The sequence below is a fragment of the Lonchura striata genome, chromosome 5 (assembly GCF_046129695.1).
Source record: "Lonchura striata isolate bLonStr1 chromosome 5, bLonStr1.mat, whole genome shotgun sequence".
Lineage (NCBI taxonomy): Eukaryota > Metazoa > Chordata > Aves > Passeriformes > Estrildidae > Lonchura > Lonchura striata.
Window position 1 is genome coordinate 57729994 of NC_134607.1, and position 16476 is coordinate 57746469.

The 16476-nt window shown below is 36.6% G+C and overlaps 1 protein-coding gene across 2 annotated transcripts in view; it reads left to right on the forward strand.

Annotated features, from left to right (window-relative positions):
- Positions 1–16476, forward strand: part of IFT56 (intraflagellar transport 56) — a 55866-nt gene that overhangs the window by 34509 nt on the left and 4881 nt on the right. Inside the window, exons 14-18 of one of the 2 annotated variants that reach the window (XM_021552803.3) lie at positions 2038–2121; positions 4293–4362; positions 6786–6892; positions 9058–9191; positions 10573–10707. In XM_021552803.3, coding sequence (XP_021408478.1) covers positions 2038–2121; positions 4293–4362; positions 6786–6892; positions 9058–9191; positions 10573–10684 — 507 coding nt within the window. In that variant the 3' untranslated portion in view covers positions 10685–10707. Of the gene's footprint in view, positions 1–2037; positions 2122–4292; positions 4363–6785; positions 6893–9057; positions 9192–10572; positions 12097–16476 lie in introns of those variants that run through there. The other variant, XM_021552801.3, reaches the window with a different exon arrangement.

Sequence of the window (16476 nt, forward strand, 5' to 3'; positions counted from 1 at the left end):
CAGGGATTAACTGAGTGAAAAACAACCTGATTCCGGCTCTGCTGAGTTGTGGCCACAATGGGAATTCTTAATTTTTACGCTGGGTATCTTAGTATCTCATTGAAATGGGCATCACTCAGAAGACAGTTGGCTTTATGAAAACATTGAAGATCTCTAAAAACAACAAAAGAGTAGAGTCCAGTACGTACAAGGTGGTTTAAAAAAAAAAAAAAAAAGTTAGCTGCTGTAAATGTGTTGTATTATCAGCAGCACTTGTTAATTTCTCCTCATTTTGCTTTGCAGTAGGCTTGATCTCTAACACTTAATATGGCCAGAACAGAATGGCACATTTTTTGAGTTTGGTTGTTGAAGAAAGTTCTTCTCCATTTTAATTAAAAAATACAATGGGATCTACTTGAACAGAAGAAAGCATTAATGCAGTAAAAGTAGCATATGGCTCACCAGCTTTGCTTAACCTGGAACTTGTGCTGATTCACATGAAACTACTGTTGAGAAAGAATGCAATAAAATGTCGTAATCCTTATATGGTGAAACCCCTAGTTAGTTCACCATAAGGGCACTGAAATGTTTTCACAAACTGAGCTTAAGGTTCACCCCAATCGGTTCATCCTCATGCTGTCACACGGCTTGCTGTATTTGCTGTCTTGTGCATGCTACAATAGACTATTAGGGTGAGACCTGCACTTCTGGCAAATAGTGGCAATCCCTCACCTTTCCTTTCAAGGCACTAGCTTGATGTGTGTGGGAGAACTAAATCAGTACCCTTTGTAGACTGCCTATGACAGTGAAAGGAAGTTGTTCCTCAGTGTCCCTATATCATGAAAGAAGATACTACTGGGAAAGGGATTTGTGCCTTGCTTTGTTTACCTTTTGTGCAGTCCCAACTATGCTTTTTACCTCCTCCTCACTCTAAAGAGGGGAAAAAAACCAAAAGTCTGATCTTCCTTTATAAATGTTGTATAAGGAAAAACATTTCTCTTCCCTACACCTTTCCGTTATGCACACAGAGGTGCTTTCTTGCAGTAACTATATTGGATAAACCACCTATTTTTCCATGCTTTCTCATAAGCAGTGCATGGCTGCTGGGCAGGGATCCTCAATCCCATTCATGCTTACAGCTGGTATCATGTTCTATCTTACCTCTGCCAGCTCTACTGGTCCAGCAGTGTGGGACAGTGCTGAATGTAAAACACAGCTGACTTTTGGTCATCTGAGTTATACTTCAATCTGGCTGTGATCAGGTCAACCCCAAATATCAGCCTAACCTGTACCTTGAGTTACATTTACTGCTTTGACCCATGTATCTTTTCAGAGAAGATACAGCTAGTTGAATCTGATATATCCTAAACCAGATGTTTCATATCTAGTGTTATGGGAGGGAAAAACTCAGTGTTGCACTTCAGCTACAGAGAAGGGTACCTTAAAGCAAGGCTTGCTTACAGTAGTGCTATTACCTGGTGTGCTGCCTGCTACAGCCCAGTAGTGTGGCCTCACCTCCATCACGAGACTCAGTTTGTCAGATTAGCATCCATCACATAACCAGATGTACAGGATCTCTTGACAAAACTTGACAAGCCTTGGAAGAACAAACTGTTTTGTTTGTCTTAAACTGCCTTTAAGACTCAAGGAAGTCAACTGCCTATTTACCCACCCTAGGGGTGAAATAAGTGCTTGGAAAGTGAGAGACCATGGCAGCACAGCATGTCTTCACTTGCCCCAAGTGAAAATTATACCCACAAAAGCTGCCACTGCAATTTTAAGCTTGGAACATTTTCCAGATCTCTCATAGTTCATATTGTGGAATGTTTCAGCAGTGTTTGTAGTCATGAATGTAGGATGGAAAAGCTAGTCCATAATTCTTCTGCCCACTGTTTATAAATAGCATATGTTCCTAATGTGGGATTTTCTTTTCCTTCCCATTGTCTTCTTTATATGGTTTGACTCAGATTGAGACGGGGGAATGTATTTTTAATGTTGCTTTATCATGGGAGGAGATTTTTTTGTTGTATTTATTTGGGGTTTGTCCATATTTTTCAGAGTTACTTCTACAACAATGATACTTTTAACTTCAACTATGCCCAAGCCAAAGCTGCAATGGGCAATTTTAGTGAAGCTGAAGAGGTATGTATTTATTTTCTTTGAAAAAAAAAGCAATGAAAACATTTCCCCCATATTCCCCTCTTTCCTTCCTTTTCTTCAACCCAGATCTTCATGTTGGTTGAAACTAAGCAGGTTCTGTGGAACATCTTCCTCTTCTTAGGAGAACTGAAACTCTCAGTGAGCACTATTCAGAAAAGATTATCTTGCTAATCTTGTAATGTGAGGTATACAGGGAGTCATGTTGCTTGTGGTGCATCACAACAGTACTTGCAGCTACCTCCAATTGATCAAAGAATGGCCTCTTAATCAGATTTTCTAAGCTTTGTCTGGCATCCCGGGCACTCTTTTTGTTCAGACTGAGTAGGGCGTGCTAAGTAAAAGACACTGAATAGTTAAGAGCTTCTAGGTGTCCCTAGAAATTTGTGTTTTAAGAAAAATCTTCCTCTGGGATATGTGGGAGGAAAAGAGGAAGTGCTCACTATCTTATTCAGCAGTATTACTATGCAGCTGGAAGAGATTAACTTCTACACCCAGTACTTTTTTTATGTCTGTGTGCAGCAGAAACTTAATTACAACTAAAATATGCAAAAGCAAATAGCTATTATGAATGTGGAAGCAACATTTTCCACAAGACCAGAAAAGAAGGCAAGCCACAAAAAAAAAAAAAAAATCCTACACCACATAGTCTAAAGTGAATCGTATAGGTTTGGTTGGTTTGGGGTTTATATTTTATTTTGTTTTTCCAGTCTTTCTAACTTTTTAACTATCCACGTTTGTCAACAATAGAGCCCCCCTGGCTTTACAACTTTTCTCCCCCCCTCATCTCTACCCTCCCATCAAGCACCCTTACCCTTTCATTTTTATGACCCAAAATTGCACCTCTCTTTAAGAAAAATATCCAAGACTGTAAGGAAGGTGGATATATATTTCAATTCAACAAGTTTTCAATTCACTTAGCTTCAGGAAAATCTTTCAAAACTATGCTAGCAGGCTATGCTGATTCCTGAAACTCCATAAAAATGATAATACTATAAGTAAGTTTTAGCAGCAACTAGGCAACAAAGAAACACAAATTTGTAAACTCCCATTAATCTACATTTTTCCTCTTATGTTTTTTAGAAGCTGTTCTATAGAAACTTGTGTTATATAGGTGATGCATTTAAATACCAGAATTATATAATTACATTGATTCATCTAGCCTCATGTCTGATTTTGGGTCATGATGGCAGTTCCATAAGAAGCTCAGTCTTCCCCAGTGTCTCACAAACTTGTAAAACATCTACATACAGCACTTACTAAGTTATTTAAAAGCATACCTCCCTGGACATAATAAAATAAAACATATGATAAAGTGCTACTTACAGTGATAATGCTGCTTTCTTTTTATTTCTTGACTATTACTCCTTCTCCTCCCCCTCTAAATTAGGGGATCAGCAATGTTTAAGCAATACAAATGTCAGTAATTTGTGTAACTCACTGTTCCAGTACATACATCTATTCCTATAAAGGTATTTTGATTTTTGCCAGTAGCATCCAGTATAGTTGCAAATATACTTGGGAGAGGCATAAATAGCTTTTTTTTCCTTTGAGCAAAGCCAGAGTACATTTTAAAATTTATAACTTCCCCCACACATCCCTTTTTATGCAGAATGTAACAAACCTGTATTTGTAGAGAAGGTACGAAAGATGGATGCTTTGCTTGAAAAATCTTACTGAAACCAAAATGGTTAGAAATGGCTTATTGCAGACCTAGAATGATCTGACATGTATGGAAGGAAAGTCTCATCTATATGTGAAACTTGTAGTATTTCAAGAAGATGCTAATACAATTGCTTGTATTGCTTTCTAAACAAACACATTCCAAATAGCTTTTCCCACAGACCCAGTGTTCCTTTGTGCTGTTTGTGTTGCATGGCCGCCACTGGCACTTGTTCAGGGCAGGCCGCACCCTCTGCACAGCTTGGTGTTCCAAAGCTGCACAAGTCCCATGATAAACAGGGCACTGTGTGAATCCTCCACCTACTCCAAACAGAGGGATGCCCCCTACACTGCAATTGCATACCCATACTCTTCTCATGAGCACTTGTTTGTGTGACTTAAACCTTATCTGTGTGTTGAAATGAGGAAGGTTTGCCTTCTGTTTGTGTAAAAGTATATGCGTGTATAATCTTTTATTTTCCTTCTTCCTGCAGGTGTTCCTTTTGATCCAGAGTGAGAAGATAAAAAGTGATTTTGTTTACCTTAGCTGGCTGGCTCGCTGCTGTGAGTCACTTTACTTTCAGCATTGCAGAATACAGATCCTCCTCTCTTGCGTCAGTCTTGGCAATCCACTCTCCTAATTGAATTTAAGGTTGTAGGTGGTTTCAGGACTATGAAAGTGAAAAGCTGATTGCACTAGTTATAGTGTGGGTGATTATTGCACTTTTCATACCTCTGGCTTTTATAAGCAATTACTGCTTCAGTGCAGTGCTGTTATAGTACTGTCAATGCAGCTTTGTCCTGACCAGTGACCCTTTTTCTTCTCAATTGTCAACTCAATTGCTTGAGTGAAGACTTTCTGTCTTAAAAGACTGAGTTGCAATTCTAAAATGTTCAGAGTAAAACACAAAATAGAAGCATTCATACTGGGTCAGGCTCAAGGGTCTGTCTGCCTTCAAGGTTAGCCACTGTCAGATGTCTAGGGAAGAGAGGAATCAGGCAAGCACACACAGTATTTTTTCTTCCTACCATGTTACTTTATATGTTGTCAAAACTCCTGTGCCTGAGGGATATTATAATCTCCAGCATGTGTTTTTCTTCCAAAAACTCTTATAAGAGTTCTTTCCTTGAATTTCCTTGAATCTAGGAAACTTTTGCTGTGTTTAATATTGTATGGCAAATCTTATTTACTGTTATTTACCAGTTTTTAAAACACTGCAGAGTACACCTCAGTACACAGACATCTGCAGTGCCACATACAAAATAGTATAGAAGTGGGCTTTTCTAAGGACTCGAGTCTGAGACTCCTTAGGCCAATTCATTTTCCTTACAGTGCCTCAATATGAAAATGTTTTCTTATCAAACTATTTTCAGCAGTTTTACCTGAAATGTAAATGTGTATGCTTTGGGATGTTATGCCGTATTGCAAATGGAGTAAACATCTCCTAACATGATCTTTCCAGACAGTCACATCACCCATAGGGATGCCTATTTATGACTCTGTTTTAGGATGTGTCAGTTTATTTCCTTTCTAATTAAGCTGCAGTACCAGATTGTGTTTGAGTGTTTTATGTATGAATGTTTTATTTGAATTTTTATGGGAATGATTAATATAGTTATCTTTTTGTGTCAAGTATGTAAATTACTAACAGATCACATTATAATACATTAATGTCAGAGTACAATTAGGGATTGAGTAGTAAACAATTCAATGCTGAAATATTTCCAAGGGGCAAAAAGTACCAGAAATGCATCCTTTTGCATAACAATGTAATTTTTTGTTTAGTACCTCAATACTATTTATACCAAATTCTTGAAGAGAAGGTCAAAAAACATTGGGTTAGCACAGAACTACATTACTATAGGTAGATTGGTGTTAGAAATTGAGAACTGGCTGTTTACCACTGTATATGGTATTTGGAACTGATGAGCAATAAATCAAACTTGACGTCTTGCTGCCTCCTAAATGAGAAGAGTCTATAAATTCTGTGATTTGGTGTTACGTGTTTATTGTTGATTACCATCCATTCTACCTGCAATATTAGTATAGACACAGTGGACACAGAAATAACAAGCTAAACAGTCCCTCTTTTGAAAAAGCACAAGACTGATCCTTATGTGAATAGCCAGGTACTCTCAGAGCAGCTGTTAAGGCTTGAAAAAGAAAGGAAAACTTACTTTCATTTTCTTTTCTCCCAGTGTTTGAATGAACCTGGAATTATGAATACCAACCATAGATTCAAGATAATGGCTTTTTATCACCAAGAAATAGAACCTTTGTGTTTAAACACCCTAGTAGAATTTCTACTCATTGAGACAGAAGATTCAGATTAATTTATTTCTAATTGTGTATACCAGTGATGTTTAAAGTTGAAGACCAATGAAAAATTCTAGTCTTATACACAAATTTAAAACCAGCATGGCATCTCAGGAATTTAGAAACATTTTTTTGTAGTAATGACAAGTTTTGTTATGCTTGGAGGGGCTTCAACCTCTGCCCTCTCCTTTTGATTTGTTGTGAATCATGGGAATATAATGTTTGGACTGACATGGGCACCAAGTATTAAAGACCTCAATTTGGTGGCAATTCAAATTTTTTTTGTGTATAAGAACACACAATCCTAAATCCTACCATATAAATGGCTTGCCATCGTTCATTGTCCTGCATAAAAAACTTCTCTGATGCTTTCCATTCGGTCCCTTAATCACGGATTAAATTAAATCATGAGAGTTGTTCTTATTGCTTATCTGTTTATTGTTTATTAATATAAATTAATATGTAAACACTGTAATTATTCCTTTTGACACTGGTATTCTCTGCTGAATCGGCTGTTATCACTAGTAAGGCAGAAGATAAGGATAAGCCCCTTCCCAGCCTCATGCTCACGGCTGAGGAAAAGAAATACAGAAATATCTGTTCCACCTGCCACTGAATATTGTGCATAGCATATTCTTTTCACAATTCCAGCTTTTTCTTGTTATTGCAGATATTATGAATAAGAAACCACAGCTAGCCTGGAAGCTCTATCTGAAGATGGAAACATCAGGGGACTCCTTTAACCTATTGCAGCTCATTGCAAATGATTGTTACAAAGTGAGTTTTCTCTTTAGAGCTTGGTGTATGACATGTTAATTCAGTGATTGTACCAACAATTTTTTTAATATACTTTTTATCATTGTCATCACTAGTGAATTTTCTTTAATAATGACAGGATGTCTAATAATGTGGATGAGTTGGCAAGGATTAGTCAGTATTAGTATCATAAGTACCTACAGGCCTTCTTGGTAGAGAACTCATTAAAATGTTGGTAAATTACTGCATAGTTGAGCTACAATAATAACAGTTGTTTCTCCTACTATGAGAATCCTACTATGGGTAGAAAGGACAAAAAACTTTAAAGGAAAAAAAATCTAGCATAGATTTAGCAAGATACCTCATTCTTTTTTTTTTTTTTTTCCAGGACAGTATAGTGTTTTCCTTAAAGTTTGTAATGGGAGATACTCCTTGTGATCTCAAAAGTAGTATTCTAAAACTGAAAGAATTATCCCTTGTACATCTTTCAAGTACTAAGTTACCATCTTACCCTTAAAAGTCTAGTTGCTCAAACAAGTGACTATGCCTCTGGTGTTTCCCATAGATGCAATTTGTGAAAGCAGGTTGAAAATCAGACCTCATGTAAAATCTCTCCCTGGATAATTTAAAGTCTCACTTAAATCAGTTGATTGCTTTATCTTAATTCTTTTCAAAAGCTTCTTGTCTTGAAGAGGAGAAGTAGGTGCACATTTTGAATTTTCTAGAGCTCTTAAAAGCTGCATTTATAGAACTAAATTTTTCAGCCTAATTATGTGTCTACATATGGCCATAAATGACTGCTCCAAAATTGTTACTTTAGTAATATAATTTGTCTTTCTACACGAGGAGCCATTGTACCTCTTGAACGAAATGGCAAGGTCCATGTTGTTTGATTTTATATGGCATTTTTCAGTTGTTTCTGAAACATTACATTATATTGGAGTTCCACAGACAGCACCAGAGATGTAACTTAGGAAGGCAGTTGCATTAGGCTTTGCTCAACAGAAAACAGAATGAGCATGAATGGAACAAGGTCAGCAGTGTCCTGAGAGGTGGTGTAGCTGGATGCCTCATTGCTGTGCTGATAAAAATTGTTCAGTGAGGAAGTTGGCATGCAGGATTTCATGCTAATTTCTTGATGCTTTTTATGAAATAGCCCATCTTGTCCATATGGGGAACAGCGCATGACTTGGGGTGAAGTATTTCCTAGATTTATGTCAGATAGAAGGAGAAAATTAAACCTGTACCTGATTAGTGGAACTAGATCAGATACTAATTTGGATAGATCAGTATTCTAATTTTTCTTTTTAGCTGACACATCTGATAGTGTCAATACTAACTATTTTTATTCCCATACATTTTTGCCAGTCCCCAGTGGTTAAAATCAACATTTATGTGAAGAAAAGGGAATTATTACTCATCCTGTAGTACCAGTGTTTCTCTGACTAAGGTTTCCAAATGTAGCTCCCACAGCCTGCTTTTTTTTTTTTCTGCAGGCTTCTAGCTACCAAAGGACAGGAGGTTATGCTCAATCTACCTTCTGTGATCGCTCATGGGAAGATGCTAGTCACAAACAGCATTGTCCTTCAGGCTTGCTCAAGTGGAGAGCACTCATACAGCCCACATGAGATGTGCTATGCTGACTTCAAAAGCCACAGTTAATCTGGTCACTCCTTTTGCATTGACTTGCCAAGCAACTTTCTCCTGGTTCCTAATTACAAGTAGAGAACCTAAGGCAGAAAAGATAGGGTACACACTGGATTTTCCTAAGCTAGGGAAAATTTTGGATTATAGAGTCACTGAATCTTCTTTTGTACAATATTGTAACAGCGAAGAAAAAATATTAAGTTAAACCCAGAAGATAAACAAATTTATGTGGCCATGTCTACATGAGGAAATGTGGTTTCATTTTCACATGTCTGGACTAGTTGGAAGTTGATATTCTGTCAAGAGTTTTGGGTTGGTACAACACTAGATAAGTGCACCTCAAAAAAAGATGTTGTAATACGACCTGTTTCCCATTTCTCTAACTGCAGTGTCCCTGTTCTGTGTCACTTGCTGCCTACAGAAAAACAGGAAAATGCACATTGCTTCTACAGTTTACTGCTGATTTCAGAAAACTGGGCTCAGTGTTTTTAATGCCCTTCTGAAAGGTGGTCAGGAATAATGTTTCACTTTCTGTGCAGATGCGTCAGTTTTACTATTCAGCCAAAGCCTTTGATGTTCTGGAGAGACTGGACAATAATCCTGAATACTGGGAAGGCAAGAGAGGTGCTTGTGTGGGTGTATTTCAAATGATCTTAGCTGGTCGAGAAGCAAAGTGAGTATTCTGTGTTGTATCTGAATTTATTTTGCTCTTCTCCTATTTTCAGCTAGCTGTAAGCCAGAATCATAACCTCAGCCTTAGGACTACATATCATCTTCCAATCTTTTATTGACCTTTCAGAGAATAGACACTCCATCCAGAAGCTCCATATGCAGTTTTCGGCTGAAAGTGTATCTTCCACACCAACAGTTATAGAATATATGGTAGAAAATAATTTATGAGCAAGTACTGTGGACTATAAAATACCAAAATACTTTAGTCATCATCACTAGGAAAAGCTAGGTTATAAGTGTAATAGTATGTTCATTTACTGGGGGAAACCAAGATCATTTCATGTTGATGGTGTAAGAATGGAAAACTATAACATGACATTTTAAAATGCATAGAACAGAACTAAGGAAACATTTACTCAACACTGTAGGAAGGACATGATTTTTCTAAACAAAGAGTAGATAAGACTGTACTTTCATTAAAATTTGCCTTCTGAAGACATTGACCGTGTCATGCAATTATACTTACTTGATGAAAGCTTAAAGGAAATCATCTGTGTTACTGATAATTTTGTTTTCGGCCCATTTCACTGGATGGGGGAATGAGAGAGAGTAGTGAAGCTGTATTTAAGAACTGCTCCCTTGTGAATATACTGCTGTGATGCCAGATGCCCATTGTCTTCTGGCCAAAGTTGCTATTTCCTAGATGACTGGTAGGTGTGTATCTTGGCTTCTACACCTTCCTTCTTTTCACTTCTCTGCTGGAATAATCTCATTAACTACTATAACTTTCAAGTGTCCTTTTAGCAATCACTACAGCAGATGCAGTAAAATACACATAACTTGCCTGTTTTTCAAAATATGCAATTAAGTTCTTACTGTAAACTAACTGGCAAACTGCAGCAGGATTTATATATGCTTAATAATAATAGGTTTATTCTATTAGGAATGTTGATTTCCTTGTTATTTGTGTTTATGTGTATTGTGTTATGTGTAAAGTGCTTCAGCAGCATTGAGCTAGATGTTGCCATACTAAAGACTAGCAAATAACATTAAAGATTTTTTTTGAAGTTTGGTTTGTTCTGGGGAACAATTTTGCAGGAGTGAGGGTATATATACAAATTCTTACATATGCACACACTAATTACATTTTGGTGATTTTATTAACTTACCATTTCTTTACAGTTGAATACAAGACATTTTCATTGGTTGCTTTTTTTTGTCTCTGGGCTTATCTAGTGTGCATTTTAATCTTTCCAGCACTGTAGATGACTTGACCTCTCTGTCTCAGAGGATCCATGTTTTGTGAAATAGTTTGATGTGAGCAGTTTATTGTGTCAAGTGGGTCTAACCTTCACTGAAATCTTTGCTTTTCACCTTTGTAGAGAGACTCTGCGGGAAGTACTGCACCTTCTGAAGAGCACTGGTAATTCTCAAGTAGAGTACATTGTTCGCGTCATGAAAAAGTGGGCCAAGGAGAACAGAGTCCCTGTTTGAGTCAGTGTCACAGAATGAACCAGGTCAGTTGCTACTGTATGTCTGGCTGCAAGACAAGAGTCTTGGTTTCTCCTATGCATTCTGGGTATCTCCTTCCTTGCAGGACTTTAGGCATTCAAGCAGGTTGACTCAGCTGAGAAAGAATGTCCTGCAGTGAGATTCAAAACATACAGCAAATTGGTTTTTTTTGGGGTTTTTTTTGCTTTCTTTTTTAAATTAAAACTTCATTGGTACTTTTTCTGTTGCACCACTCTATTCCTCAAAGATTTTTTCTTAAGAGTAGTTTCAACTGTGTACAAAATCAAGGTGCTCCTCAAATGTTCTCCAGATTCCTCCACAAAAGTTACTGAACTGCATGGTGGGTTTTTTTTTTCCAGCATCTGGAGAAGAATCATTTGTTACATGACTCAAACAAACCTACTTCAGCAAGTGATGGAATGTGGCAAATGGAGATGGTGACAGTGATACCACTAGGCAGTACTAGAGTATCAGATAATACAAAAGGCTTAACATAGAATCATATGATCATAAAATGGCTTGGGTTGGAAGGGACATTAAAGATCACCTAGTTCCAACCTGCCATGGGCAGGTACAGCTTTCAGACAGCTTTTTTTTTACTCAGAGCTGCTCAGGTTCCTCAACGCTTTCTCCTACCTGGCCTTGAACAGTTCAAGGGGTGGGCCATCTACAACTGCTCTGGGTAACTTGTTCCGGTGCCTCACCACCCTTATAGTAAAGAATTTCTTCCTGATACCTAAGTTAAACATAATCTCAGTTCGAAACCATTCCCTCTTGTCCTGTCACTACATGCCCTTGTGAAAAGTCTCTTTTCTTCAGGACTTTTAGAGATTACCTATCTGGGGTAAAATACAAACCATATTCTGAGGAGTATACTTTTCTGGATGAATTTCAATTATCAATACCTTAATTTGGGGTTTTTTTTGTCTGTAAGGATTGTTTTCTCTCTTATCATCTTTTTCAGTGCATGGAGACTTACTTGACTGATGGTATTGTTCAATCTCACTTTGAAATTTAACACTCAGGACATTTATTCATGTCAATACAGTTCCCATGAGAACTTTCGCGATCTGATTGATAAAAAGATCTTTTGAATTATTTTCTTCAGCATTTACCACTGTTGTGAGCAATATATTCATTATACTTTTGGATTTATTATGCTGTCCTGTTTTTTTAAGGAGAACAGTTCAGGGAATACATAATACTAGGAGAAGACAACAGCTGTAACATAAAAATGTCTTATACATTTGATAGTAAAAAACATTTGTATATTATTTGTAAAAGAAAACTTTACATTTTTTAATTTGTAAAATACCTAAGAAGTATTTTTTAATCTTTTGAGGGGAATTCAGAACCACATTCTCTGTGCATTGATTAAAGCTTTTTTATTTGAATATACAGTTGAATGTCTGATTGGTCTGTGTTGCTTCATACTGCAGAAGTTGAAATAGTATATTCATTTTGCTGTGGAAGAGGGCAGGTTTGTGGCTGATTGTTAAGTGCATGTTTATTAATCAGTCAAAGGTAAGCCAATGGCCTTGGTCCTGATCTTATAGCAGTTTGCTGAAACTAAGGCAGCTGGGTGTATGTAGAACGTGCACACCTTTCTGCCATACAATGTGTCTGGTTTTACTGCTTTAAGCAAAAAATGTGGGTATCATTGTTCATGTGTCTTGAAGTACATTGATAGTTGTGGTTACTTGTACTTAAATCTAGAAACTGATCCATCACACTAGCAACAATAAGCTTTTCAGCACGGTCAATGTTACACTCATGCCAAAGAGGTGTGAAAGGAGCAGTATTTTCTCTGAAAGTAGTTACAAAACACTTCACTCATGAACAGCATTTTTCTTTTTCATCTCAGTTTAATTAACTTGGAAACAGATTGGGAATATAATTATGAATCTTGGTACAAAGCTTCAAAAAATCATATTGGTGGCTTTGTAGCAGATGTTAAATGCATCTAATTACTCCTTTTATTGAAGCTTAACCTGCAGGAGAGCTGAAGAGCATCCAAATCCATTACAGACCATTTTATATGTTGGTTGAACCTTCTGAAATAAGTGTGATGGCTTTGCAGCATAAGGGCTTGGGGGCCAATTTTATCTTCTCTTGTCTGTGTCAAGAAGTTTTCATGCAGAAGGGAAGAATTTTTTTTTAAACTCACCTTCATTTATTGTAGCATAATACCATATTTGATATGCTAAATAACATGGGGTTTAGCACAGTGCATTTTATTGACTGGCAATAAAGCTTTTGTCATTTAAGATAAAACAGGGGACTGTAAGGTTTTGCCTTGAGCAGTGATGAAATAAGGTATTTTACATATTGTCTTAGCATTTAGGTCTTGGTAATAGAACAGATATGTAGGTACTATTAAAATGCAGAACAAGAAGACTACTGAAATACTGCTGTTTGTTTTACCTTAGAAATACATCTAGAATGGGTGTTCCATTGTTTAATCTGAGGTCATATTCAAAGAACAGAGATGAGAAGTTGCCTTAGCTGATACAGAAATTAAAGGTACTAGAGAATAGATAAAATTTTATCCCTGTCCATTTCCATATTTCCCTAAACTGGAAATTTAAGGAGTCAAGGTACTCTAAATAGGATGGCTAGAAGTGAAGGCAGATGACCTATTAAGCAAGCAGGCAGTGAAGAATGCATGTGCAGAGTCAGGGAAATCAATACATTTACTGGGTCAAGAGTAAGTGAATATAAAATTGAAACAGTGGCATTTCAGATAATGTAATGAAAGGAAAAGTAAAGCAGAAAGAAATTGATGCATCATTATAATTTCAAGGAAGAATATGGAAATTAAAGTTATTTCTTCTACTCTGAATAAGCATCTGATTCTGGAAAAATAAGCTACAGATAATGCACAGAAGGACTGTGCTAGCAATCATAGCATTAATAGTGACTAGTGGAGAAAGCCAAACCCCAAACAGCATGTAACTGCTTTTAGTTGAGTGCTGACCCATTCCTGATGGATAAGAAAGTCAACTTTGAATTAAACTTGTTAATACCTGAACAACAGCTATGACAGTAACATCAAAGTGAATTAAACTGGAGGTGACAAATTCACTGTGAAAGAAAAGTCATGTTACATCATAGCTCTGGACTGTAGCAGGCATTTAGGCTTATGTGGTTCCCTCAGCTGGAAGCTGGCTCATAGATCTTCATAAGAAAGCTGAGCATGAATGAGGAACTTGACTATTAGGTAGTCAGACACAAAGTAAACAATTACCTATATGACTGTTGCTACCTGTAGCTTCACTATATGGGAGCTATACATACATTGAAGAAAACATCTAGATTTTGCCTACTGGTTTACTCTTTGACCATTTTTCCTCTGTATTTCTCCAGAAATGACTTCCACTCACTCTTTTTGAAGTTTCATTTCCAAATTTCCCTCTTCCCTTTCAGTCTATGACATGGTGATTGAATAACTAGACAATTGCATGAAAGTGTTACCAGTAACATTAAAATCAAGTGATTAATCAACTGATAGATAAGCTGGCCTGACACTATGTAGTGCAAGATGGTAGATTTCACCAGTATTGAATCTAATAACTAATTCGACTTATCATAAAATATTTGCCAGAAAAACTTAAGAGTGTTAATTTGAAGATGGATAATGAAAAATCCATAATTTTATTTTGAAATTTATTCAAATTATTAAATCATATTTCCTTTTTAGGAAATTGTACCTTAGTTCTAAATTCAACTTGTTTAGCCTTGTTTTCTAATATTCAGTTCTTCCAATGTTCATCATAGCTGTTAACCATTAAAGCCTGGCATTTTTGGTTTGGTTTTTTTGTGGTTTTCTTTGGAGGTTTTGTTTTCATCTTTTAGAGTGCAGCAAGTGAGTTCTTGTTTATATGAAAGACAGCTTCCCCTGTAAAGGTGTTTTGCTGGCTGGAACACTGGCAGTTGGTTTGCCAACAGATTTTTTTTTTTTTTTTAAATATGGCTGCTTAGCACTGGGCATAATTTATCTCTGTATGTAACATTGGAATATGCTTCTCCATAGTGCTGCTTGCTATTCTTCTGCATGGGTACTCAAAGACTGCATTCACCCTTTTTGCCACATTATCATGGGAGAACCTTGCATTAAACTGGTTCTTGGCTGGGACATGATATCTAAGATTTTTCTAGAATTGGTATTTTTCAGAATATAGTCTGTCCTCTGAAAGAGACTGCCTACCTTTTGTTCTACAAAAATACATTTTGTTCAGATTGGCTCAGTTTTCCAGCTAATGCAGGTATCTCTGCATGACTACTTATCTCAACTAATTACTAGTTTGTTTCTCTGTAGCTATTTATTAGCACAGTTTTACAGCTATATCTGGGTCATCAAGGGCTATTTTGGATCCTCCATATTTCCAGGATCAACCTTGTTATTGATGGCTGATGGCTGCTTTTCATAATTTATCATTCTCAATTTATTTAACATGTACCTTTCAGATATGGTATTGTGCTATGCTTTTAAATTAGGTTTATGACACCAGAAATGTATGCATTGCAGTTGAAGGAACTGCAGCGCTGTTACATTCAACTAAACTTATAAAAGATCCATGTCATAGGAGATACTTCCCATTCATTCTTTATTAAATGAGCCTTTCAGCATCCCAGAGATGCTGAAGATGCTGATAGAGTCCAGTTGCTCAAGTCCTTTTGCATAATTTGTAACAACTCTTCTTTTGGCCCGGCAATCACATTTAGCCACACACACAAAGGTTACCTTTGACTTTGTAGAGTTTAAGCTTTCATTTGAAACAAATAAAGCAGGCATTTCACATCTCTGGGCATGGGACAGCTCCTAAATTCCTTATAGGTCTTGCTTAATTGATGAATTACACTAGCATCTATTTGTAGATTTAAAAATAAAAGTAATGTCTCTATTTAGTAAGATCTGTGACTTTTGAGAAGACAGTGATACAGTGTATTCTTCAAATAAAAAGAGAACAACTGTTTCAATTCATGCTTACATGCTTAAATTGTGCTTAGTTGTTTCACATTGTATTATTCTTAGTAATTCTTTAGAAGAGTTTTAAATAATGCAGTAAAATAAATAATGGTATTTAATATGTTTTTATGATAGACCTTCAAGACCATGGGTCTTTATTTATTTGAACAGGAAATATGCTGTCTCATAGTTTGTGGTGATTCTCAGATACAGCTGAATCAAACTAAAAAGTGGGATACTATGTGTGCTGTTCCATGAGCCTAGGGATTGCATTGAGTTTTTTGCAGTCCTTAAACCACACTTTAAGCTGGCCTTTAACTGGAGACTAGTAATGAACCTTAGACTCCACCTTGATCACTGTAAGCAACTTCTATGTGGTCAGTTCTGTGAAAAAAACACAACAGTGCAGAATTATAAAAGGTAACATTTTAAGAACACATGTAATAATGTTGACATTGTTTACATCATGTAGTAAAGAACCATGCTCCAATTCCAACAGCTGCATTGCTCATTTTAACAGCTACAATTTTCTTGGATGATTTTGTCCTTCTTAAGCATGATGGGATCATTATGCATCTGTACTCTAAAGCTACTTGTACTCTTTTTGTTGCCTTACATTAATGGATGAGGCCATTATATGGGGAGCCATTATGTGACAAAACTCAGTATCCTATTTGCAGAGCTGGTGAACTACTCATATCACATGATGTCATTGTGTCTCATGCATCTGTGTGTGAAAGCTGTCTCTAAGAAAATGTTACAAATATTAAATTACAAAACCTGATAAACTAAGTCATAACCTGCC